This window comes from Centruroides sculpturatus, unplaced genomic scaffold (genome assembly GCF_000671375.1).
Source record: "Centruroides sculpturatus isolate CEXI.00-Female unplaced genomic scaffold, Cexi_2.0 scaffold1353, whole genome shotgun sequence".
Classification (NCBI taxonomy): Eukaryota; Metazoa; Arthropoda; class Arachnida; order Scorpiones; family Buthidae; genus Centruroides; species Centruroides sculpturatus.
In genome coordinates this window covers 143,521-168,801 of record NW_019385772.1, presented here as the reverse complement: position 1 = coordinate 168,801, position 25,281 = coordinate 143,521, and the positions used below count along the sequence as shown (strand labels likewise).

General features: G+C 32.8%; 5 protein-coding genes across 8 annotated transcripts; 2 read left to right on the top strand and 3 right to left on the bottom strand.

The window, feature by feature from the left end:
* The first annotated feature begins 6 nt into the window (after positions 1-6).
* On the top strand, positions 7-1,816 carry LOC111642027. The gene is made up of 3 exons (XM_023388288.1): positions 7-28; positions 433-470; positions 1,218-1,816. Exons 2-3 carry the CDS (start codon positions 449-451, stop codon positions 1,610-1,612), a joined length of 417 nt encoding a protein of 138 aa, XP_023244056.1. The 5' UTR covers positions 7-28; positions 433-448; the 3' UTR covers positions 1,613-1,816.
* Positions 1,817-5,961: 4,145 nt separating this feature from the next.
* Positions 5,962-6,664, bottom strand: LOC111642028 (serine/threonine-protein kinase WAG2-like). The gene is made up of 3 exons (XM_023388289.1): positions 6,410-6,664; positions 6,235-6,314; positions 5,962-6,157 (listed from the first exon to the last, which is right to left on the bottom strand). The coding sequence occupies exons 1-3, from the start codon at positions 6,504-6,506 to the stop codon at positions 6,065-6,067; spliced, it is 270 nt and encodes an 89-aa protein (XP_023244057.1). The 5' UTR covers positions 6,507-6,664; the 3' UTR covers positions 5,962-6,064.
* A 3,921-nt stretch (positions 6,665-10,585) lies between these two features.
* LOC111642026 lies at positions 10,586-11,734 on the top strand. Its single transcript, XM_023388287.1, has 2 exons — positions 10,586-10,786; positions 11,214-11,734. The coding sequence occupies exons 1-2, from the start codon at positions 10,702-10,704 to the stop codon at positions 11,606-11,608; spliced, it is 480 nt and encodes a 159-aa protein (XP_023244055.1). The 5' UTR covers positions 10,586-10,701; the 3' UTR covers positions 11,609-11,734.
* Positions 11,735-13,915: 2,181 nt separating this feature from the next.
* Positions 13,916-18,837, bottom strand: LOC111642025 (serine/threonine-protein kinase AtPK1/AtPK6-like). 4 transcript variants are annotated; one of them, XM_023388282.1, is made up of 10 exons: positions 16,694-16,812; positions 16,581-16,623; positions 16,061-16,225; positions 15,889-15,983; positions 15,538-15,674; positions 15,392-15,477; positions 15,231-15,306; positions 14,364-14,501; positions 14,189-14,268; positions 13,916-14,111 (listed from the first exon to the last, which is right to left on the bottom strand). In XM_023388282.1, the coding sequence occupies exons 1-10, from the start codon at positions 16,756-16,758 to the stop codon at positions 14,019-14,021; spliced, it is 978 nt and encodes a 325-aa protein (XP_023244050.1). In that variant the 5' UTR covers positions 16,759-16,812; the 3' UTR covers positions 13,916-14,018. The 4 variants fall into 4 exon arrangements, with proteins under 4 accessions (XP_023244050.1, XP_023244051.1, XP_023244054.1 ...); XM_023388283.1 differs by having other exon boundaries at positions 15,544-15,674; XM_023388285.1 differs by having other exon boundaries at positions 13,978-14,111; positions 14,189-14,290.
* Positions 18,838-19,014: 177 nt separating this feature from the next.
* Positions 19,015-22,790, bottom strand: LOC111642024. The gene is made up of 4 exons (XM_023388281.1): positions 22,780-22,790; positions 21,910-22,245; positions 20,449-21,801; positions 19,015-19,138 (listed from the first exon to the last, which is right to left on the bottom strand). Exons 2-4 carry the CDS (start codon positions 22,220-22,222, stop codon positions 19,116-19,118), a joined length of 1,689 nt encoding a protein of 562 aa, XP_023244049.1. The 5' UTR covers positions 22,223-22,245; positions 22,780-22,790; the 3' UTR covers positions 19,015-19,115.
* Between the last annotated feature and the right edge of the window lie 2,491 nt (positions 22,791-25,281).

Below are 25,281 nucleotides of genomic sequence, written 5' to 3'. Positions count from 1 at the left end.
ACCTAATTCTTGCATTCTGTGAAAACGGGTAAGATTGGCTATAATGTAATTATCTTAATCTTCACTATCGTTACTTTTTGCCCACAAATAAAAACCCAGCGAAGTGGGTCCTTGCAGCTAGTTAAACATATAGAAAGATTTTAATAACAAAATATTGTAACAGATGGCGCAACATGCGCAGTTGCTGGGAAAGTTAAGCTATTCTTCGCACTGCGATGTTTGAATTGTACGAATGTTCTATTGATTTGAAACATTCTTTTTATCATTATAATTTAAATTATTTCCGTTACGTTCAATGTCTTACGAATGTTCTTTTTGTTCTTTTTTCATTTAAGTTCGGTATTTTAGTTAAAAGTTTGTTTTGATACTGTATTTTTTCGATAAAATGGCGTTAATCAGAGTCTTGACATTTCTTTTCGTTTTCATTTTCAGTTTTCTTTTCGGGTGGATGACTTTTGAAATCTTTAAAGGTAGGTTTTATATTTAATTGTAAGCTTCTTCCTCTAAAACAGTGGTTCCCAACCTTTTTTTTATTAGCGTACCCCGTGACATGTCATATTTCTAGATTGTACCAATCATTTAAGAAATTTAGTGAGTAACCGTATTGTTAATTTTACATATTGTAACTTTAAATGAAAGAAAAAAAAAGTAAAAGAAAAAATGTATAATAAAGTTGTGATTGTTGCAAGGAACATTTTTTATCTAATAATTTTTTAATGCTATTAGCTTGTGATACATAATATATTACTTTTTTGCCATAATAACTAACTATTTTCTGTACCCCTAAACAAGCTATCGCGTACCCCTAGGGGTACCCGTACCACAGGTTGGGAATCGCTGCGCTAAAACAATAATTTACTAATTATCTTAATTAACCAGATGGTAGAGGTGTCATATGAGGACTGTCTGATTGAACTGTGAGTAGAAATTGTGATCGGATGGAAGTACTAACAGTTACTGTGTAACCATGTAACCTGTTACTATTATGTTAAATATTACAGGTGTATGAATTTATACAATTATGGCTAAGATCCAATGAGGACCGAAATGCACTCCACTAATCACTAATAAAACTATTTTCTCAATATGATCTCAATTACTTAAACTCCATTGCAGTTTGATAAGTCTCATATCTCTACCATCTGTTAATTGAAATCATTATTAAATTGGTTTAATTATATTCGCTAATAGCAAATTCTATTGGTTTATTTGTTTAGAATTCCACGAAACATCTTATGGTGACGACCAACAAAGTTTTCCAGTCTCAAAGATTTGGAGCATCTTTCGGAGTAACTCGAAGGAGAATAAAAAATATGTTTGGGGAATGCCCAAAAGAATGACCAAAGTTTTTGAAAAAGAAAGCAGAGCAACATTCAGGAAGATGACAGGAATCAATTTTCATTGCAAGAAGGTAGAACCTTTATGGTCGAAATTAATTAGAAGGTTTCATAGAGTACAGAAAACGTTAAAATGCAGTCTCCCTTGGGTGGATTGTACCGAAAAACCTAAAACTTTAAAAGAAATATTTATGAAAGCGGCTTGTCAGAAAGTGAAGCCAATAGTAAGAGCCACTAAAATTTTTCTACGAAAGCTTCTTCCATGTGAAAATTAATATAAAATACTGTAAATCGATATTTTCTTTCAAAATTTCTGTTATTTTTTATATAATAAGTTCGATATACAAATATATTGTATTTGATAGTTAGATTTAATTACTGTATTTACGTTAATATTGTGATTGTTTGAATTTTAATCAGAGAGAATACCAATTAGCATGTGACATTTCTTTTTGTATGTAAAATAAAGAAATAAATGAATAATCTCGTGTTGATACGAATTTATTTAGTTATTGTATGTACATTTCAGTTATTATTTATTCAGTTATTCAGCTTGGATTCCAATCTAAATACCTCTACAAAAATAATTGATGAAAAAGAATTTCAATTGGGGCCGTGAAATTAATCCTGGATTCATAAATGATAAATAATGTGGAAAAATTTTCAGGGATATGTATGTACTGTATTTATTTCTATGTGTGGTTGTTGACATCTATTTCGTTTAATATTTCAGGATTGGGTAATGATTAAGAAACGAAATTACGCACGAAATTTCATAGTTTGTGCATAAGGAGAATTAATTCTATCAAAGTTTGGTAATTAAAGGTCGAGGGATGAAACGATGTCAGGTGTCCCACAAAGGTCGAACTTAATAAAAACTTTATTCGTTATTAGGATTTATAATTTTAAGAAACCTGATCTGTACAATTAAAATTAAGCTTCTTGTCATTTTGTACTGATGAATAATATAAAAATTTTTATAACAAAATTTCGTAAAAGATGGCGCCACACGCGATTTTATTTATTATGATCAATAATATAAAAGTTATTTTTTTATAAAAAAAGCAAATAACAGTGAGGAAAGTTGGGCAACTTGTTGCAAAAGTTATGAAAACATAAAATGTTTCCTTGTAAGATATTTTTCTATGGAATAATATTAAAAACAGTATATATAAATCTTAAAAAAAACAAACGTAACAAATTTCTTATCTCAGTCATATTGAAGTATGTAAACAGGCTTACAAACAATTTTGTAGTTCAGAATGTATACAATTCATTAGAATTATTATCTGTTATTAATCTTGATGATGTTGGACAGATTTTTTTCTAATAAATTTGCCTAATTTCTCTAATTTAAAATACCAATCCTGCAATTTGCATGCGGCTACGTGCATTCCTAATTAGTGTTGCATTTCACTTTTGAGGAGTTTATATTAGATTTTCTGAAAATGCATGAAATCTATCGTACTAAATCTTTTATTGAATATGCCGCTGATATTTTTTTCTTTGTATAAACTCGGTCTCTAGTCTAATTAAATTTATTGTGGTTAACTTTGACTCTTTTATTCGTCAGATACAATAGGAAAATTTTTACATTATTAAAGAGAACTCGTATTGACATGTATTGTTTCCAGAATTATTCGAATTTAAATGTCTATGGTAGATTTGCAGAAGAAACCTTCTTGGATGCTGATGAAATTATCGTACATCTGAAAAGAAGAAGAATATTTTAACGTGTAATTGTCTCATTATACAAGGCATTTAGAATTTAGACTGACGGTACTAATACACTCGTGCAAACATCCTACAGAACTGAATCGAACGAAACTCGTTACATCCTCAAAGTGTGTCACGATAAAGAAATTTATAAGGAAAATAATAACATAAGTTTTCACCACCAGGGAAAAATTTAGCGCTACAAGGTTAACAGTAATAAGAAAGTAAACATAATTTTATTAGAAGAATGAAATTACATTTTACACATTTACGCAATGTGCTCAATGTAGGATGATCAGGTGATAGAATAATAAAAGCATCTAAAAATGGAAATTCCTACTATAAGTATATACGGTATTCCGTGTGAAGGAAGTGCTATACATTGATGTTGTACATAAACCTCGTTTTTCCTCAAAATGTGCTATACAGCGTTGTTCTGAGGGTACTTAGAACAACGCGGAATTGTCACAGAATCTACGAGAAAAGTCGCACTATGCTAGTCTTCAGCTCCGATGCCGAGTGCACATGCCTCTAATATAGCGTTTTTTTACCTGTTGGTCGCGACCCCCAAGGGGATCGCAAAGCCTTACACAGGATTTCGCACCTAAAAGAAAAAGACAAGTGTTTGTCGGTCCTACACTACAATAAAAAATACGGTTTCAATGAGAAGGCTATGCCTGTTTATTTTTTAATAATTTGTCGAAACGTGGTTCTATTTTTGAGACGCAAATAATTAAATGATTATCTAATTGAAGCCTATTTCTCTTTTTACTTTTTATATCGACCATTGAAGAGAACGTTAATTCACATAGGTAAGAAGTGGCGAATGGCACTAATAGCCTCCCTTGCCAGTTCTGAATACATTTGTTTTTTTTTTTTTTTCATCTAGAAGACGTCAATATTTCTGAATGAAATTCCATTTTAAGCATATCGTCCGCAGCTAAATCTATAAGATTTTTTTTATCTTCGTGGTTAGATCAGCCAGTTGTACTGACATATCGATGAAAGGATTTAGTATCCATCTATGCTCATTGTCAACTTCAGAGTCCAGTTTTGCAAAGTAAGTTAATAGTTCTTCTTTCAAATTATGCAAGCTCCGTAACATGCAAGGAATGTGAGAACTTACTACCAACAATTGATCCATCGCAGTTTCTTCGACCCCCAATTGTTCTCTTGAGTTCCGTCGAAACATTTTAAAATTCCACTGACTCCAAGAAGTTTATAGCGATCCTGTCGATAATCGTCGCTCTACATGAACAATATTTATTTTGTTTTTATTTGTCTATTTACATTATTTACAGTAATTCACTTAATGCGTAACATTCGTTAAACGAAACAATTTTTTTGATATAAATTAATGTAAAACACGATAATGCGCTCCAAGCCGAAAAAATACTCAAATATTTTATGTATAACGTTTATTCAAAGAAAATTATACAATATACATAGTGAAGGAGAGTGAATCATTATCATCTTCTCTTTAGCGCGGAATGAACAAACTTGAAATACGAATTCACTTCGCAGAAAATAATAAAAAAAAGCGAAAAACATGTTTAACTAGCGTACACTCACTCAGCACTTGTATGTAAATCCAAAAAACACAACACCTTAATTTGCTGAGAAAAATTAATTAAATCGTTTGGCTGTTTATTAAACATGTTTAATAAACAGCCAAACGATATGCCAAATTTTGAGCTATGTAAAAGCTATAATTATATCCTTTATTCTTCACTCGTTACGCGAAACGTCGCTCGTTAAGCGAGTCGTTTTTATAATTTGTTTTGCTCGTTATGCGAATTACTCGTTATGAAAGGGGCTTATTAAGCGAGGTTCCATTGTACAAGCTAACACATACGCATACCCAAATATTTTTCTTGTGTTTTTCGCTTTGTTTTGGACTCAAATGCTCTAAAATCGTGGGAATTCGCAAAAATCCAGAAGGTTAAATTTGTCGCGATTCCAGTACTTTCTCTTGTTATGTATACTTAACAGCGAGAGAAGTAAAACTAACGTCAAACTTTGATTCTTCAATCGAAACATCGAATACAGGAATTGAGTTTTCGCAGTTGTTGCGCGCGACATCGCTTACCTCAAAATCGTGGCGATATAATTTAAAAGAAGTTCGAATCGGCAACGTCCCAATTTCAGTAGTAAATGTTCTCGTATCGTGTCAATATAAGTGTTACCGGATCGCGTATGCGATAAGCGTAAAGGTATGCAAATTTTATCGCCTGCCACGTCTACCATTGACTTACGTCAATTTCCTCATCGCTAGCGATTCGCGATCAAAGATTGCATATGTTTCTCTTATACATTTATAATTAATTATTTTGTTTTCTTCATCTAGGGCAGGGGTGGCCAAAACGTGGCGCATGCGCCAAACTTGGCGCATTGGACGATTGCAAATGGCGCTTTAGTCGGTTTTGAGCAACATTGCCAGATTTGGCTTCATTACAGTACTGTACACCACTAATGTCATATAGAACTATGTTATACGGGTAGCTACACTACAACCGCATTTTTGATTGCTTGTTCTGTGGCAAAACTGAATTTTCGTCTTCTGAATTGAAATACCTAATTAAGAGTTGGCCGAAATTTCTCTCCGCTCCGGGCTGCTAAAACTCACGGTACGCCACTGCGCATCTGATCTCGTCTATCAAAAAATTGGCGCATGGTATGCAAAAGGTTGGCCACCCCTGATCTAGGGTGTTATTTCGCACGAAATCACATTTATGTCGCATCACAATTATGCATGGAGGGAGTAGCGTGGGATTGTTTACAATCTATCGCTTCTCGCTTCATTTATCCTAATACATTGCTTCGTGTAGTCGCTACTCGTCTATAGACGTATATTTTTATTACGTAAGCAGATTTCATATATCTGTCTTCACTGACAACCACTCGTCGCTTCGTTTCCTGACCGCAAAATCGCCGTATATTTAGGAAATAATTTACAAAATTTAATAATAGTGTAATACTTTTACATGACTTTTTAAAAGTGCACCGTACAACTAACGTGTTGCTAGTGGCCAGGGCATGCCCTTTAAAAACTCGTGTTTTCTAATTTCTTCTTCGTTTCTCGAACCCAATCGCTTTTTAACATCCTAAAAAGCAATAAAATTAGCAATTTATAAGCGAGGGGAAGGTTGAACTATTATACAGTTTACTTTATCTCACTTACTTTCTGCAGGAGTTGCGTGATGAAAGATTTCGCTTCTTGGGATAAATCTAGAGGAAATATTGAACTTGGATCTAAACTGTCTAGAAATACAGAGGAAAATCACTACTTTTAATCATTACAAAGTATATTACTGTATTTATCAGAAAGAAAACCTTCAGATGATCTAAATACTCACCTGTAACCTTAATAGTTTGGCACATGATTGTAGAGGTAGATGGACTGTTTAACCCTTGCAGATAGATATCAATTGGGGTTTTTCCTACCAACATCATATAAACTAATACACCGAAGGACCACCAATCTACAGATTTATCTGAAATTTTATATAAAACAAAAATTAATTCGAAAATCTGATATTTTGTTATCACTTTTGAGTACGACTTCCTCTATTTTTGTTAATCAGAAACTACACCGGTATAGTAAAACAAGGTCCAAGTAGGCAATATAGAAACAAATATGGCTATATGCAGTATTTGATATAAAATCCAGCAACGNTACTGTAAGTCAAATACAGTAGTGTAATTTTATACATTTCTTGTGAAAGGAACATTTCTTATTTAACGGCGATTAAAATTATTTATAAATAAGGCAATGGAAAAGCCTTGATTTTTGGTTTATCTGGATCCTCATTTTGTAATTTTCTTATCAGTCGTGACACAAATCCTGCAATTTTATTGTTCACTTTCACGCAAAAACATAGTTCAGCTCCCACCTTTCTTGAAATTTTCTTCCCTCCTCATTAATCTTTCGTTTTTTATTTAGAGTTGAAAGTGACATTTTCTGTATTAAAAGTAGGGTTTAAATTTAGATTTTTAAACTTCAAATAACTGCAACTACATATACACACATTTTTTGAATAATTTATAAAAGAAAACAACACATAAATCTTAAATTAAAAAGAAACTAGCGCAAAAGCCATTTGTTAAAGTTCAAGAAATATACAATTACCCATCTCGACTGTGGCGTCAGCCGTATACGGCTCTGTAAACGAAAAGAAAACTTTTTAGCGAGTTTTGAAGCTTGGCATCTCTAGATTGAAATGGGCTTGAAGTTACTGGTGAGGCGCGTAACCGTGGCCTAGTCTCCCACGGTTGACCCGACGGTTACTTGCTATTGCATCCCGATGCTTTCTACATCTTCTCTGGACGTTCATCTGTCTAACACCAGTCTCGAAATTAAGGAAGGACAGTCAAACGGATGAAAGTAAAAATTTATAGGTGTACACTTTTCCAAATTGCAACTCAATCACGACGTTTGTAGTTGAAAACCTCCCAAAAAAATTTAAGTTTGTTTTTTGTTGTTTGTACAAGGCAACGCAACTCGCAACGGATCTCCTAAAGGGATGCTTCCAGAAGGAACTTTGTATCGGAATCTGGTTCTTATTTAGGTGTAGAAACGTAAAGAAAACTCGGAAAACTCCACGTGATTAACTGAAATAACATTCTTCTGACGTTTAAAGGAATAGTTATAATATAATAATGTTAGTGAGAGTGTTTAAACACAAACGTATTGTTAATAGGCTGCAGTTTTTGAATTGCACGAGTATACATTTCTATTGTCTGTCCATCTGTCCTTAGTTAATGTCGAGAACAGAGTTAAATACATGAAAATCAAGACCAGACATGAAAAGCTTAAACAACGGGGCTCAATTATGTACATGCGAACTTCCGGTGTGAATCGGAAATCACGTAATTTTTTTTTAAATTAAGGATTTGAAAAAGACGAATAAAAATTGCAGCCTGTTATTGTGTCGATATGACAATAAACAATTGCTAAAATTTTATTTTAAACAGTTATAACCCTTGCCTGTGTAATCCACGTACAACCGTGTACGAAGTTAAAATTGCAATAATGTGGTGAAATATTTTTGCAAAATTCATATTGCATAAGCATATATTCGTGTTATTATTTTACTCTCTTATTAAAAGATCTTTAATATGAAAGTGAAATAAGTTTTGTATTTATTAAATTCTACTTCCTTTATAGTCCTCATTTAATGTAAAAAATTTATCAATTTTTTGAAGTTATATGTGTAACTGCTTTGTTTTATAAATGTGCTTATTTATTACTGTTACTTTTTTTGTAATTCATACCTTTTTTTGTTATTATCTTCATAGATGTACAGCAATTCCGTATCAGCGAATATAAATTTAAAATGGACAAACTGAAGAGTATTTACAGTTCTTAATTTTTCTAAGATAATTTCATCAAATCTAATACACAAAAATAATCTATTTCTACTTATTAGTATTTTTTAATATAATGGGTTTCCCAGCGAAATCTCTGCAGCGTAGCGAAACAACCTTGGCAACATGGGCGCGATCAACATTATCCTGCAACGGAATGATGCCGTCCGTAAACATTCCTGGACGTTAGGACTTTATGGCGCGCTTCAACTTTCTCTGGGAAGCCTTTACACATCCTCCATACAGTCCCGATCTCTCCCCGTGCGATTTTCATATTTCTGGAGCTCTGAAGAAAGACATTCGTGGCCGTTGATTTCCTTCGAATGAAGAGGAGCACGCCTGGGTACAATCGTGGTTCCGTAGGCAACCACGAACATTATTCCACGAAGGCATTGACCACCTTTTCTCACAGTGGGATAAATATATTAACAGTTATGGCCATTACTTTTGAAATAATAAACAGTTTACTTACTTTTTTCCCATCTGTCTCCTTTTCATTTGACTTCTCCTTATATTACCGGATAGTGTATGCGATAAGCGTAAAGGCATGCAAATTTTATCGCTTTGCACGTCACCATTGATTGATTAATGAATTAATTATTATGATTTCTTTATCTAGGGTATTATTTGGCACAAAATCACAGTTATGTCGCATCACAATTATGCATAGAGCAAGTTCCATGGGATTGTTTACAATCTAACACTTCTCTCTTTATTAAGCTTAATACATGTCTTCGTATAATCGATACTCTTCTATAGATGTATATTTTTATTACGTAAGCAGTTTTCATATAACTGTCTTCACTGGCAACCACTCGTCGCTTCGTTTCCTGACCGCAAAATCGCCGTGTATTTAAGAAATAATTTAAAAATTTAATAATAATTTCGATCCTTTGCTGATATTGTAATTATGCTCTTTCAATCTGACTCCCAAATTTCTATTAGTGACACCAAATATAATTTTTCTTGATGTCTAGTTCTAAGTTTTCGTATCAGATCTTGTTTACTCCTGCTATTTTTTCTTTCTCGATCTTGTCTTTATCATTCCTTAAATCTCTGTCTGCAGCCTTTGCTCTGTTTATTTTGTAGCTTCTGATCAGTGCTGTTATCATATTCTCATTGTATCATAGCGTTCTAGCGATCTGAGTTATCCTATTGATTTCTTTCTGTCTATCTGTTATACTACTGCAATAGAGAAAGGCTCTTCTAATAAAGGCACAAAAGGCAGCCTCTTTATTGAAAGCCAGGTTTCGTCTAGCGTGTTTTCGTAAATCCATAAGAATAGCGAATAATAAAAAATATGTAATTTTGCAATGGAATCTCAAAATTAAGCTTTCTGCCATTCTATAGTAATTAAACATATAAAAAGATTTTAATAACAGATGGCGAAACATACGCAGTTGCTGGGAAAGTTAAGCAATTCGTTGCACTGAGATGTTTGAATTGTACGAATGTTCTATTGATTTAGAACAGGGGTGGCCAAGACGTGGCGCATGCGCCAAACTTGGCGCATTGGACGATTACAAGTGCCGCTTCAGTTTGATCTGAGCAAAATTGCCAGATTTGGCTTTTTGCCAATAAAAAAAATAAAAAAAAAAAAAAAATTTTTATAGTCTGTCTTGGCAAGTTCATTTGTTGCACAATTCGTTACAGTCTATTTTTCAAATAAAATGAATGTTCTCCACATAGTAAATTACAGTGTATGCATGTATTGTGAGTCTTGCGATCTTTATTTCCGATCAGTTTACAGGCGTGTAAATGGTTGAAAACATTTATTGTGATTAAAGTTATTCCAAGCTGATTTTCAGTGCCAATAATTGTGGTGCAGAGTAATCTTCACCAAACGAGACTCTGGCAGCTATAGCACCATCATCAAGCAATCACCCTCTCATACAGGAGATTATTGGTGACTATTGTAAATTGGTGCTTCAATAAACTGTCATAAATTAATTAATTCAACTGCGTGATTAAGTTATTCCCTTTTCTCTCCTAAGCGAAGCAGATATATTCTTATCTCTATTTATCAACCCCTAACATTGAACGTAAGACTGTATAAAAAGTGTTCGATTTATATGGCGCATCTGAACTCGTCTGTCAGAAAATTAGCGCATTGTATGCAGAAGGTTGGCCACCCCTGATTTAGAACATTCTTTCCGTCATTTTAATTTAAATTATTTCCGTTACGTTTAATGTCTTACGAATGTTCTTCTTGTTCTTTTTTCATTTAAGTTCGGTATTTTAGTTAAAAGTTTGTTTTGATACTGTATTTTTTTTCGAAAAAATGGCGTTAATCAGAGTCTTGACATTTCTTTTCGTTTTCATTTTCACTTTTCTTTTCGGGTGGATGACTTTTGAAATTTTTAAAGGTACATTTTATATTTTACTTCGTTAATTTGGTTTAATTATAATTGTAAACTTCTTCCTCTAAAACAATAATTTACTAATTATCTTAATAAACCAGATGATAGAGGTGTCATACGAGGACTGTCTGATTGAACTGTAGGTAGAAATTGTGATGGAATGGAAGTACGAACAGTTACAGTGTAACTATGTAACCTGTTACTATTATGTTAAATATTGCAGGTATATGAATTTATATAATTATAGCTAAGGAAGATCCATTGAGGACCGAAATGCACTCCATTAACCACTAATAAAAGTATTTTCTCAATATGATCTCGATTATTTAGGCTCCATTGCAGTTTGATAAGTCTCATCTGGTTAATTGAAATAATTATTAAAGTTTTTTAATTATATTTGTTAATAGCAAATTCTATTGGTTTATTTATTTAGAATCCCACGAAACATCTTACGGTGACGACCAACAAAGTTTTCCAGTCTCAAAGATTTGGAGCATCTTTCGGAGTAACTCGAAGGAGAATAAAAAATATGTTTGGGGAATGCCCAAAAGAATGACCAAAGTTTTTGAAAAAGAAAGCAGAGCAACATTCAGGAAGATGACAGGAATCAATTTTCATTGCAAGAAGGTAGAACCTTTATGGTCGAAATTAATTAGAAGGTTTCATAGAGTACAGAAAACGTTAAAATGCAGTCTCCCTTGGGTGGATTGTACCGAAAAACCTAAAACTTTAAAAGAAATATTTATGAAAGCGGCTTGTCAGAAAGTGAAGCCAATAGTAAAAGCCACTAAAATTTTTCTACGAAAGCTTCTTCCATGTGAAAATTAATATAAAATACTGTAAATCGATATTTTCTTTCAAAATTTCTGTTATTTTTTATATAATAAGTTCGATATACAAATATATTGTATTTGATAGTTAGATTTAATTACTGTATTTACGTTAATATTGTGATTGTTTNATTAAATCTAATATAACAGAGTTAATTATATTGAACTTGCTTATTTATTAAGTGCGTTAGATAATCTATTAATTAAAAATACATTTAAAGAAGTCTACGGTTTTTACTGGCTTATCGAACAAACGAATACGAATGGACCCTAGACCATTGCTGACTGATTGCCCCTGGAAGTCGGCTTTTTATAGAAACACAGCTTCCCTATCATCAAATGTCACGGCACGCCACTGGAAAAGAGGATCAGAAAGGAAACAATATAACGTATAAACTACTACGGATTTGTTTGAAAAATTATATATTAAACTTAAAAATACAAACCTAATGTGAATTTTCAGCTCCAACATTTCTGGCAAATACAGAAACAGAGTAACGCTTCCGTATAAACAAAATTATTTATTATTTATACGGAATCTAAATAAACTACAAAAAAAGAAAGTCAATAGTAGAATCCGATCAAATAATAATTAAAATTTGTCTCCAATAACTTGCAGCAGGGATGTGCTATCCGATCCAGAACTATCATTGTGAAAACAGGAAAGTTTATTATGCGCCAATTGAGTTTTTCGGAAATCAGAAATCGATGCAAGGAAATGGATTTTCCGACGCTATATTACTAATGAATTAATATAATATTAAAATAATAAATTACCAATTTTAGAATGGTGTGAAACCCTTCGCATCTATAATCCATCATACAGATGTTGCCTCGTCAACAAACATCTGGTTTACTCTCCGTTGTTCCCACCAGTCAGCATACAAATGACGTGCGGATCGTGTAGTGTATATTAACTGTGAGAATTACAGAAAATTCACGTGATTATATTCCGGCTTGGTACGGCGAAATCGATCAAGTGGATATCCAGCTTAAGAGATTTGAGTTGTGTTTCCGATATTTTCTGCAAATTTAATATATTAAGGTGTACACCACGTTATGCCGCGTGCCCATAATTGCGAGAAGTAGAAATACAGATTTTTTCTCAGAGAGAGGTGACACCGTCATTGATCGATCTAAGCAGGATCTAAGACAGCACTTTGCATGCCTTATTAAAAAAGAAGGTTCAATTTGGATAAACCGGAATCCGTTCGGTGCTCTAATAATATTTTAAATAATGCCGGCCCTCAAACCATATAAAGATTATTAAAGGGCCAAAATCCTTTCAGCTCCTTACATTTGGTGTCCTTTTATCAGGCATAGCCTACGTACAGAAACACGTACGAGAATTGAACGGACGATGGTTCCGTTTGGTTTTCGAATGGACCATGGCTCCGTTTGATTTCGGGAACCTTTCGTTTGGTGGGAAAACTATTTTGTTGTATTTTCAGTTCGAATGAACTGAACTATTTATCAGGAAATTCCGTATAAAAAACTGATTCTATGAAGTCCTCTGATAGGCGGCAATGATTGGAAGTTTCAACATATAACACAACCGAGTCAGCGCATCCACCCACGGAAAGATTGTAAAAACCACGTTGGTAAAAATGATATTACAGCGTGTTTGCGACGCGGTTGTATTTCAAATGCACAGTGACGTCATTTTTTAAAAAAATCTTTTCGAATGTTTTGCTAATTTCTTACTAATTAATTTATAATTTTAATTTTCCAAACATAATACTATACCAGGGGTGGCCAAAACGTGGCGCATGCGCCAAACTTGGCGCATTGGACGATTGCAAATGGCGCTTTAGTCGGTTCTGAGCAACATTGCCAGATTTGGCTTCATTGCAGTACTGTACACCACTAATGTCATATAGAACTATTTTATACGGGTAGCTACACTACAACCGCATTTTTGATTGCTTGTTCTGTGGCAAAACTGAATTTTCGTCTTCTGAATTGAAATACCTAATTAAGAGTTGGCCGAAATTTCTCTCCGCCCCGGGCTGCTAAAACTCACGGTACGCCACTGCGCATCTGATCTCGTCTATCAAAAAATTGGCGCATGGTATGCAAAAGGTTGGCCACCCCTGATCTAGGGTGTTATTTCGCACGAAATCACATTTATGTCGCATCACAATTATGCATGGAGGGAGTAGCGTGGGATTGTTTACAATCTATCGCTTCTCGCTTCATTTATCCTAATACATTGCTTCGTGTAGTCGCTACTCGTCTATATACGTATATTTTTATTACGTAAGCAGATTTCATATATCTGTCTTCACTGACAACCACTCGTCGCTTCGTTTCCTGACCGCAAAATCGCCGTATATTTAGGAAATAATTTACAAAATTTAATAATAGTGTAATACTTTTACATGACTTTTTAAAATTGCACCGTACAACTAACGTGTTGCTAGTGGCCAGGGAATGCCCTTTAAAAACTCGTGTTTTCTAATTTCTTCTTCGTTTCTCGAACCCAATCGCTTTTTAACATCCTAAAAAGCAATAAAATTAGCAATTTATAAGCGAGGGGAAGGTTGAACTATTATACAGTTTACTTTATCTCACTTACTTTCTGCAGGAGTTGCGTGATGAAAGATTTCGCTTCTTGGGATAAATCTAGAGGAAATATTGAACTTGGATCTAAACTGTCTAGAAATACAGAGGAAAATCACTACTTTTAATCATTACAAAGTATATTACTGTATTTATCAGAAAGAAAACTTTCAGATGATCTAAATACTCACCTGTAACCTTAATAGTTTGGCACATGATTGTAGAGGTAGATGGACTGTTTAACCCTTGCAGATAGATATCAATTGGGGTTTTTCCTACCAACATCATATAAACTAATACACCGAAGGACCACCAATCTACAGATTTATCTGAAATTTTATATAAAACAAAAATTAATTCGAAAATCTGATATTTTGTTATCACTTTTGAGTACGACTTCCTCTATTTTTGTTAATCAGAAACTACACCGGTATAGTAAAACAAGGTCCAAGTAGGCAATATAGAAACAAATATGGCTATATGCAGTATTTGATATAAAATCCAGCAACAAGTTGCGTAACTTTCCGAGCAAAAGTTAAAATTATCTATGGCGCCATCAGTTACGAGATTTTATCTAAAAAAAAACTTTTTACAGAATATTATAAATTATAATAAAATGGCAAAAAGCTTAATTTTGAGGCCAGAGATGAGCTTTATAAAAAAATTTTTAATTGTTTCAATATGTGAAATCTTAATTAAGTCAGACCCCACTCGACATACGATACGTGCTTCCCTCTATCTCCCAAGTCCCTGTTCCTATAACCATCAAAATTTAATATCATCAATAACTCTAACATACAAATTTGTCTACAATATTTCAGAAATTTTCCACAAAAGGCACTGAAGTTATGAAACTAAAAAGTAGACGAATTAAATTGTGCTCCAAAGACAAACACACACAAACACTTCTGTCTGTTATATTATATAATAGCCAGAAAGTAATACAGTACTAAATACAGTACATTTACATAACGGTATTATGTTAAACTACATTAAGACATTGCCAAATTTACCAATCCATTATATATTAAATGCTAAAAACACACTTACGATCTTACCATATTTTTCGTGTTTTAAAACTTCCGGTGCCATATACACGGGTGTGCCACATAAAGTACACGATTCTAGTTTTAACTGAAATGATAAAAAAGTTCATATAAACAAATTATGCCATCGCGCGAAATACGCGAATCCTTAATGTAATTAATTAAAATCTCACTGTGCAAAGGCCAAAATCCGTCAATAATGCATTTCCATCTTGTGATAACAGGATATTTTTTGCACCGATATCGCGGTGTATAATACCTGAATCAAAACGAATTTTAAAACAAGAATTATGTATAACGTGTGTTCAACTATGTTTACCTTTACTATGTATATATTGGATAGCAGAACCAAGTTGAGAAGTGAGTATTTTGGTCACATATTCTCCTAGAGGACCGTTCTTTGTGACGAACCTGTACAGATTGCCGCCGGGAATATAATCAGATATGAAGTTGAAACTATGATGAAATAAGTTATAAAGGATTACTTTTATGTTATACTTTACATGCGTAAGGCCATTGTATATCTTAGTGTGTCTCAAAAGTCTAGTCTCATAGTGGTTATGTTTAATGTTTGTTTATTCTGAGTAAGAAGAAATTCGAATTGTTTTAACTCCTACGGGGCCAGACTTATGGGGCACTTTGTATAGTTAAATATAATTAACTATCGAACCTATCTGTAGTTTCAAAATATGTTCTGAACGTAACAATATGTGGATGACGACAGGCCATCTTCCACCCTCTTCTCTCTCTCTGCACACATATCGGCTATAGTTAAAATAAACATAACTGTTTTCAAAATTTGCATACATATGTATAAATTATTACTTGTAACATCAACTTGCATTTGAAACTTGGTAATGTTGTTTAAATAAAACTTTAAGAGCAGCTTTTTCTGAAGTTTCTTTATGTTGAATCAGGAATATTTCACCGAAATTGCCTTTATCGAGTCGTTGCAAACAAACGAAATTTTCAGGACACCATTTTGATTCGTCTTCATTTTCAATATTCTGGATATAAATAAGATTATCATCGTTGGATTCATGGAATAAAGCAATGCAACAGGAGAGATCTTTTAAGGGGATGCCTCCCGGAAGAACTTTTTATGAAAATCTAGTCCCTATTTGAGAGTTAAACAGGCGAAGAAAACCCGGAAAATTTCAAGTCGCCATTCCATTGGCGAGGCGGAAACCCGCACCCACTGGTGGCACATAACATGTGTCACTAGTGGCACATAACACGGCTTAATGTTGAAAGTTTAGCTCACTAAGCCACCGGTGGACACTGTTTAAAAGAATAGCATACTAGACTTTTTTTGTAGACTTACTATTGATAAAATTAAACCAAACGGATATGCACACTTACATCTTTATACAAAGAAGAATCTTCATTTTCAGAGTTATATTTCCTAAAAATTTATGTATAAAACATAAAATAAACTTACTAAAAACTTTAAAAATTATTAAATTGACTCTTACAATTTTATACAAGCATTTAGACGTAAAAAAGAAAGTAAATTGTACAATATTCGTTTAGGTTTCATAATTAGAATTGAAGAAATGCGTATTAACAATATACGTTACTACTTCATTATTTCATTTCAGTCGGCATTGTTACGTATTAAAAATGTTTAAAATGGTGAAATTTTTATAGTTTTTTTGATGAAAAATGTAAATATATACAATTTTACGTTTTAATATGAAAGATTCAAAATGTAATAGGCCAAGAATTGGCCGAGAGATAAAACCACTAAACACTGGGAATTGATCGCAGATTCGCGCCTCATTAATGGGCTAAGTATTTCGTGTATTTTATACTTAGCGGCATATAAATAACTGACTAATTCCATAAAAAGTTTTGCTATGAGACATCTTGCCCATGGTAGATCACCCATGTGTTGCGTTGGTATATCACAACAATCCCATCCAATTCAATTAGCCATTTACCTCTCATAATCTATATATATATATATATATATAAATGGACATGTATGTCCCTATATCTCACGTTTTCGCCAAAACTTCACATAGCACGTGAATGGTGTTTGTATGTGGTGGTAGCCCCAAGTCTCCATTCGTGCATAGGCGTGGTTGCGTCTCGATAGCTATAAGGGTGCGGGAGATATGAGGCTAAAAGTAGTTGAAAGTGGCTTTCTATTTCGAATGTTTTGTTCGAATTTGTTCGAATTAAATTCGAACATAAAATTCGAATATTGGTTCGATTATAGAACGATTGTAAACGTTCCAGAAACGTTGAAAATAGTTCGTTTGACTAAACGTAAAAATTCTCTAATTAGTCTGGAAACGGGGGACCTAATTCTTGCATTTTGTGAAAACGGGTAAGATTAGCTATAATGTAATTATCTTAATCTTCACTATCGTTACTTTTTGCCCAGCGAAGCGGGTCCTTGCAGCTAGATTCTAGATTACTTAGAAAAACAGTTTTATATATATATATATATATATATATATATAAAACTATACTATTACATACAAATAAAAACCCAGCGAAGCAGGATCTTGCAGATAGTAATGTATAATAGGTTAATCTTCGCTATCGTTATTTTTTTTGCCCGAGTAACGCCGGACTTGTCTGCTACTATATATATAACTATATCATATTATGTTATGCAGCAGTTACAGTTTGGAAACAGGCATATATACATAATAAATTGATTTTATTATTATATGAGATATTTAATGTGTTGTCCTCGTTAAAACTGGAGAGGTGGAGAAATAGATAGAGATACGTATCATATGTGTATAGTGTGTATAAATCAATTCTTGTTGGTTTGTTGATTTGTCCGTTATACAAATTTTTATTCTTAAACCGATTTGGACCAAAGTTTGTGTGAGTAATACTTAGATCCTAGAAAAGACACTAAGCTGTATACTAGTCCAAAATATTGTGATAGTAAATAGCTTTCTCATCCTTTCATTTAGTGTTATCTGTTGACAAAAATCATAAATACAACCTGATTATCGATTTTTGTATCTCTGATAAGAGATTGCTGGTTTGCTTGCCGACACTTGCTGGGTATTTTAATGCATGCCTAAAGGCATCATCACTGCGGAATCGGGTTTAAAAGTTGTCTTTTTTAACGAATATGATGATCCATTTATTTAGAGACAGATCTGCAGAGGATTTTGCTAAACAACTTATGCGTCTCGGTGATTGCAAATTCACTGTTAATTTGATAACATTTACTATAATACGTAAACCACAAATGGATATACGAGAGAGCAACATTATCATCTAAAAAGAAATATGTTGCCAAACTAATTTCATAGCTAATCACAACGATTAGGGAACTTGAACAACATACAAATGTATTGATTCCATTTTCGAAATAGTAATGTACCCCGTAAGCTTTTTTAACTCATTGAAATTAGCTGGATTACCACACCATAACCTATAGCTTTAGGTTGAATTAACAATAATGTTTTTGAGAAATTTCGACCTTCCAAAGTAGTGAAATGGAACAAAAAAGATCTTTTATCTTAGTCCCGCAAGTCTGTAAAAGTTTTTATTTTTTACACTTTCATTATTATAAATACTCAGGTCAATAAATGCACATTTTACTTACCGGGACCATTGTTTTTATCACCATCTCTTAGTTCCACACCCCTTCAAAAACCAGAGCCAAGGACAAGTCGCTAGTAATTAATAAAGTAAAAAGTGTTTTTATAAGAATATATCATAACAGACGGCGTCACACACGCTATTATTTATCTAAAAAACTGAGAATACTTAAATTAGAGAAAATAATCTATGTGACACAGACAAAATTTATTGAGTTATTAAGTGAAATTTTTATTTTATGTTGTTAAACTTGCAAGATATATTCATATTGATCAAAAAAATTAATAAATTTTCATGAAATCTTTACTGTATTTTTCATCAATTCTGTTGAATTTCCCAAGCTGTAAAAGAAACATTTAACATAATCTGTAAAAGAAATTGGGAAGAAAAAATACAGCAATTTATTATAATTTTATGTTATACTAAAATAAATTTCAGTAGCGCCTTATAGCTTTAAGGGGCCCAGTTAAATTAGAATTAAGGGGTCCCGTATACAGTGTTGATTTCGAACATTTTACTTGGGGGAAATTTTTGAAAGAAATTCCCTAGTATCTTACTGTGTTGGTCCAGTATACTCTGCGCTTGCACCACGCTGGTATCTAGGGTACCCGGATGTGTCCCAAATTTAATATTCGATACTCTTTCTACAGTAATAAGTTTAAAAAATATTGGTTTTTGGCCATGTGTTAGTGGAGGCCTCAGGCAATTGCGCTTTTTGCGTATAAGATAAATCGTTAACGAAAAATTCCGAAAAAACCTCGAATTAATTTTCCAATAAATTCTCATATAATAAATAAAGCATATAAGAAATTCTCATACAGTTAAAACAGATTGATAAACTTTCTTTTACTTTTATTGTAGATTCGGCCAGGCTCTCAATGGCAGGGCTGATAAGTAAAGAAGACATTTGAGACATATCACCCACAAAAAAATACTCAACTTCAAACTTTTTCTACTTGTTTCCAGCGTGATATACATGCTTGTGTGACATTATCAACACTTAGTTTCATGCCAAGAATTCGCATTGAATAATGTAAACAAATATAATTACTAAATATAGAGTTGTTATAATTAAAGTTTTCTTATTCAGAACACTCTGTATCTGTAAATAATAACTGGTTTGGCACCAAAATTTGTACATGGACTATGCGTGCTAGGAAGCAAAAACAGTTAAATTAGAAAGTTCTGCTAGATGAAACTTTACAAGAAAGTATACGAAACAAAACAGTGTAAAAAATGAAAACTGAAGATCAAGTTTAAAGTAACATTTCAATCTGTTATTTTAAGACAATTACGATTAGAGCCAACTATTAATTGTATGTTTATCACCTTCAAATTTTACATCTGAACAATGATGCACACATTGATCAACTTTCCTTAGTTCAGTGAACAGCGCAAGGTCCATTGCGCTACGAATAAAAGCGTTTTCGTGCTGTTTTTGTTCTTTTGTTTTATGTATTTATTCTGTAAAGCGAACGTTTTTCAATTAATTTTTGAATAGTCTGTGCATAAATTTTGATCCCAATCCGCTTACTGGTTACAGATTTAGTGCTGTGAGTAAGGAAACTGATTATGGCCATTCTGTATACACCAATAAAAATCTATAATATATTTACTAGATACAATGGTAATTAAAATAAATTTTACTCACATTTTTTCAAAAATTGAACAATGTGATGAAAATTGAAACTTTCTTTATCTGTGTCAACGTCTTTCCAATGCAGAAGCTGTCCAGATTTAAATAACACTAGCTTACTCTCAGGAGTACATGCATTATTTCCGTCCTTTTCAAGAGTATCATTAGATAAAGATACAATTGACGATGAGCTGGAGTACTTATCAGATTTCTGCCCATTATCTTTCTCGATTTCTTCAACAGTACCTGTTACTGAAGAAGATGACAATTCTAATGATTTTTCACGTTCCTTCTCTTGTGATTTCATAGAAGAGATATAAAGATTGATATCTTGTTTAGCTTGTTCTTTGGTACATTTACCATTAATAATTTGTAATAATTCATCCGAGTCTATGCCAAAACTGACATCACAAATTTTTTTTGTTGGCAGATAATTATCCATTATAATGACTGGGGCATTCTTTTTTCTTTCACGGATACATGCTTTTTCTGCGTGACAATTATTATTTTCAGGATTATTGACAATTAATTTCGATTTTGAAAGTAGTGTATTGTCTATATCTATATTGTAAATGGCAGATTTTTCACCGGTTTTTAACATTGAATCTTTTATTTTTAAATCCGATGATGTATCGGAATTTATGCATTGTTCGTGATTTGAAATCACTTCTGGTTGCACATTAACAGATAATTTACAATTGTCATAATCAATTTCAGATCTTGATGGAACTACTTCTAATGGTTCTTTATGATCTACAAATTGATTCTTGACATTTTCTGAATTTTCGTGTAAGAAAGTAACTGCATGTTTATTCTTATCGATGCTCGAATAAAATGTTGCTCTATATAAATTACTGCAATAAACTTTTGAAGTTGGAGCAATAGACTTACGAGCAATATCGGCATAGGATAGTAGCAATGATGAATCGGGATTCGAGCATGTTTGAAAAGATAAAGGTCCATTAACGGACGAACAATGAGCATAATGTAAATCGAGATCATCTACAGATGATGAAACAACACTAGTTTCTTTACGTTTTGCATAATGACTGTGATGTTGATTTTTGTTCTTATATGCTGCAGCTGAAGTACCATTGTAATATCTGTTTGCATTCGTTTTCTTTAATGGATAACGCTTACAATGCTTTTTCAATACAACTCTAAATTCATTGTCTTCTAAGTTTTCTTGTCCAGGAAAATCGCAATATTCAGGTAAGATTCTACTTTCTGTAGCATGATTACTCTTTGAAACTGTAAAATGCTGATTAGATCCACCTTCTTCAGGCATTGATACTACCTGTACGAATTTTTCTGTTGTATTCTCTTGTGTTCTGTTATCATAACGAATTTTATTTTTCTTCTTGGAATCTGTAGGATTTGATTTCTTTTTATTACAATTCTTAGGAGTTTTCATTTTGTATTTACTGGAATGGCCTTCTTTCTTTCTACAAACTTCGTTATCCATTGAATGTTTACCTGCTAAGCTGCAAATCTGATCAGCAGTTGTTCCGTTGGTTTGTTTAGTTTTAACCGTATGATCGGAGGAATTTATAAATTTAACCAAAGAATCTACGTCTCTTTCTCCTCTGTGACCGTCTATATTTTCAGACATTATAAAATTTTGCTTTCCAATATTTTTTATGTTTCGTTTTATTCTGCGAAGAAGTATATCAAATGTCGTGGAATTTTCTCTAGATGAATAACGGTAAAATGTTGAATTTCGAAGCATGTCTGTAATACACGGAGTTCTTAAACCAAGAGAGTATATAGAATTTTCAATTATATCCATTGTGCCAAACTGTCTATTTTCATCTAATTAAAAAAATTGGTGTTTTAAAAATAAGAATATTAAAGAATTATGAGTTTAAATATATAATTTATTTATGTTTTAAAAGCATTAAGAGGGCCTTTTTAACATCATGTTCATTATGGGTCGGGCCACAATAGAAGCAGCCATTTGGTACAGTACATAACCAGGACAAACAACCACGAAAATTCCTGAAGGTTTTCGATTCCCGTATTTTCAGGGCGGTAAGTTGACATCTTAACTATGTCATCAGACCTAGTAATTAAAGATTTGGTTTGATGAAATACGGCAGTGCGATCTGCCAAGTGGAATGCCACTTGGGAAATATTGCTATGGGAAGCTAATCCCTGTTTAGGTGTTATACACGTCGAAAAACCTGGAAATCTCTACTCCTCGTGGTCAGGTGCGATCGGTGGTTTAAGCCACTGGACTACTGGTATATGGTTATGTACAGATCTAATCAATTATCGTCTACATGTGTTAGAACAGTTTATAAAAATTAATTTAATTTGTTATGTAAGGTTTTAGATAAAACATACCTAAAAGACTTGAACTTTGAAAAATTTCTTGTGAAGAATTTCCTTCTGGTTAAATAGAATTATGAATTGTTAGGTTTTACTTTTTGAAATATTCTGACTAATTAATTAATTCTAACATAAATATAATTAAGAATGTTAGATTATACTTTATTCATTTTCTTTAATTAAATAAAATTAAAAAATTAAATTTAAAATTTCTCTGAATGTTTAAATTTCTAATTGTTCAGAAAATTTTCATGAAGATTTCAAAACTGATTAAGGAAACGAAAATTTAACAGCCATTTGTTGGAATTAGTTAATATCGTGCTGTACGAATTAACGTAAATTTTCAATAAATTTATTTATTTTATATGCGATATTTATTCTCTTTTAATATTTGCATGTTTGCTGACTCTTTTTTAATACAATGTAAATTTCATATTTTTGGTTATAATATCTATTTATTACGAAAACATTGGTTGATCCTAGGTGACAAGCCGCTAACTAAGCAAACTAATTGTCTAGTCTGAATTATGCTATTGATTTACTTGGCTGCTGGTCACTAGAAGCGCCCAATATCATCTATATTACAATATAATTTTTTCAAATTTCCCATTTTGCTAGCACTAAGAGGGGTCATAGCGCCGTTAAAAGTCCTCTAAGTTTTCATTTCAGATAGGAGTGACATGTCAGTGTTGACCTATTATGAATTTTCTGAGCCAACGAAAATCGAACCTGTATCCAACAAAGTGGTAATTTCTCAGAAATGTTTCATAAACGCTTTATTACGACCACCACTTTGTGAGCCTGAACAAATCCACAATGTGTATGATTAAAAATATAGACTTTCTTAGTACCAGTGAAGAGTAAAAAAAAGGTAACAAAAAGACTGGTAATGCGGCTTTTTCGATGATTTCGTACCACTATCTTTTTACAGTTACTCCATCCCCACTACCAGGAGTGGGGGAGCAGCGAACCCTCCACTATCTTGGTGCACCAAAATCCAGTAAACGTAAACTTAAGTAGAATGTTATCGTGTATGTATTAATGCATTGTAGTATATTGCAAAGATGGGAATTGAGGTACCTCACCTCATCATCACCTATTTCATTCTTATTAAAAAGCATTATCAAAAACCAGAGGTTTTAAGAATAATTTTTATAATATTAAAAAATTAAATTAAAAATATATTAAAGAAAGTATAACCTGAATTTTCATTAATCATATTTTTCGTTTTTCTCATCCGTTTTTTTCTTATAATTTTTTTTTTAATTTCACAATATACACCTTTAAATAAATTTCAATTATATATGTTATAAATACACTGAAAAAACTTAATTTAATAAATTGAGATTTCGAATAAAGTTTTAATACGTTTACGAGTAAATATTTTAATTTTATTTATACAAAACGATAACACAAGATTTGTAGAATAAATAAATACAACAACACATGGACCACAGGCCAAGAGGATTACCCTCTTGGAGAAGTTGACCCTTGCTTAGATGTTAGACATGTAAGGAAAATCTGACAAAGATGTTTTTTTTTTTTTTTTTAAATTATTTCCGTCGTATGTCGGAACCACTTGCCCACCAGTGGCCAAGTGGTTCCATTTTCTAAACACTGGGAGTTCGGTCGTGGGTTCGCGTCTCGCCAGGTCGGACTGGCCACGTGGAGTTTTTTCGGTTTTCTCCACGTCTGTATTGCTCGAATAGGGGCCAGTTATCCTTAAAAAAGACCTGACGGAAGGCTCTCCCCTAGGCAAAATGTAATTTAATAAACAAGCGACCATCGTGTGTGACTGAGCCCACGATGAGGACCGAGTGGTGAAAAACGGCTTCAACGTGTTTGAAACAGACTACTGTGGAAAAATTCCTGAGAGATTTTGTCTACCCGGATTCAATTTCAGTTCCCCTATAGAAATAGGTTGCCGTTTTAAGGCCTCATCCACTCAGCCATCATTCACAACTACTATAGTTACATTACAAATTGGAAATAAGAATGTTTCGAAAACACTAGTTCGAGTTGTGTTGAACTTATTACAGTAGATCCCCTATAAAAGCGTTTCCTATAGTTATGATTCCTATAAAAATTGTGGCAACGGTAAAATAACTCCTATAATACGTAAAACGTCATCGGGCAGCCGAACTACTTACCCGCCGTCCGTAGCGCCACGCTACGGAGAGATTTCTATCGTCTGGACAGTATTATATAAATTATATATAAATTAGGTACTGTACATATAATTATATATTAATTATATATAAATTAGGTACTGTATATATAATTATATATTAACTTAATTTATTGTAACTTTATTATAATTAAATATATATTTTTCGCCGTCTAACGTCACGCTACGGCGAGTTAGGCGACCTATCGTCTGTCCAGTACTGTAATTTTATACATTTCTTGTGAAAGAAACATTTCTTATTTAACGGCCATAAAAATTATTTATATTAAGGATGTCTCCAAAGGTCAACGAAGTTTTCGCAGAAAAATAATATCAGAAATCGCGGCCGC

Bases quoted from the DNA above. Each gene is read 5' to 3' on its own strand.
- LOC111642027 (XM_023388288.1), top strand. From the start codon at position 449: ATGACTTTTGAAATCTTTAAAG. The intron at 471-1,217 runs GTAGGTTTTATA...TTATTTGTTTAG, and splicing joins GACTTTTGAAATCTTTAAAG to AATTCCACGAAACATCTTAT.
- LOC111642028 (XM_023388289.1), bottom strand. From the start codon at position 6,506: ATGATGTTGGTAGGAAAAACCCCAATTGATATCTATCTGCAAGGGTTA. The intron at 6,315-6,409 runs GTGAGTATTTAG...CTGTATTTCTAG, and splicing joins CCAAACTATTAAGGTTACAG to ACAGTTTAGATCCAAGTTCA. The intron at 6,158-6,234 runs GTAAGTGAGATA...ATTGCTTTTTAG, and splicing joins TCACGCAACTCCTGCAGAAA to GATGTTAAAAAGCGATTGGG.
- LOC111642026 (XM_023388287.1), top strand. From the start codon at position 10,702: ATGGCGTTAATCAGAGTCTTGACATTTCTTTTCGTTTTCATTTTCACT. The intron at 10,787-11,213 runs GTACATTTTATA...TTATTTATTTAG, and splicing joins GACTTTTGAAATTTTTAAAG to AATCCCACGAAACATCTTAC.
- LOC111642025 (XM_023388282.1), bottom strand. From the start codon at position 16,758: ATGAAACCTAAACGAATATTGTACAATTTACTTTCTTTTTTACGTCTA. The intron at 15,675-15,888 runs GTTCGATAGTTA...ATTTCATCATAG, and splicing joins TATTTTGAAACTACAGATAG to TTTCAACTTCATATCTGATT. The intron at 14,502-15,230 runs GTAAGATCGTAA...ATAAAATTTCAG, and splicing joins TTTAAAACACGAAAAATATG to ATAAATCTGTAGATTGGTGG.
- LOC111642024 (XM_023388281.1), bottom strand. From the start codon at position 22,222: ATGGATATAATTGAAAATTCTATATACTCTCTTGGTTTAAGAACTCCG. The intron at 21,802-21,909 runs GTAAACATTCAA...CAAATCCTACAG, and splicing joins TCAGATTTGCAGCTTAGCAG to ATTCCAAGAAGAAAAATAAA. The intron at 19,139-20,448 runs GTGAGTAAAATT...TTTCTTTTACAG, and splicing joins TGTTCAATTTTTGAAAAAAT to CTTGGGAAATTCAACAGAAT.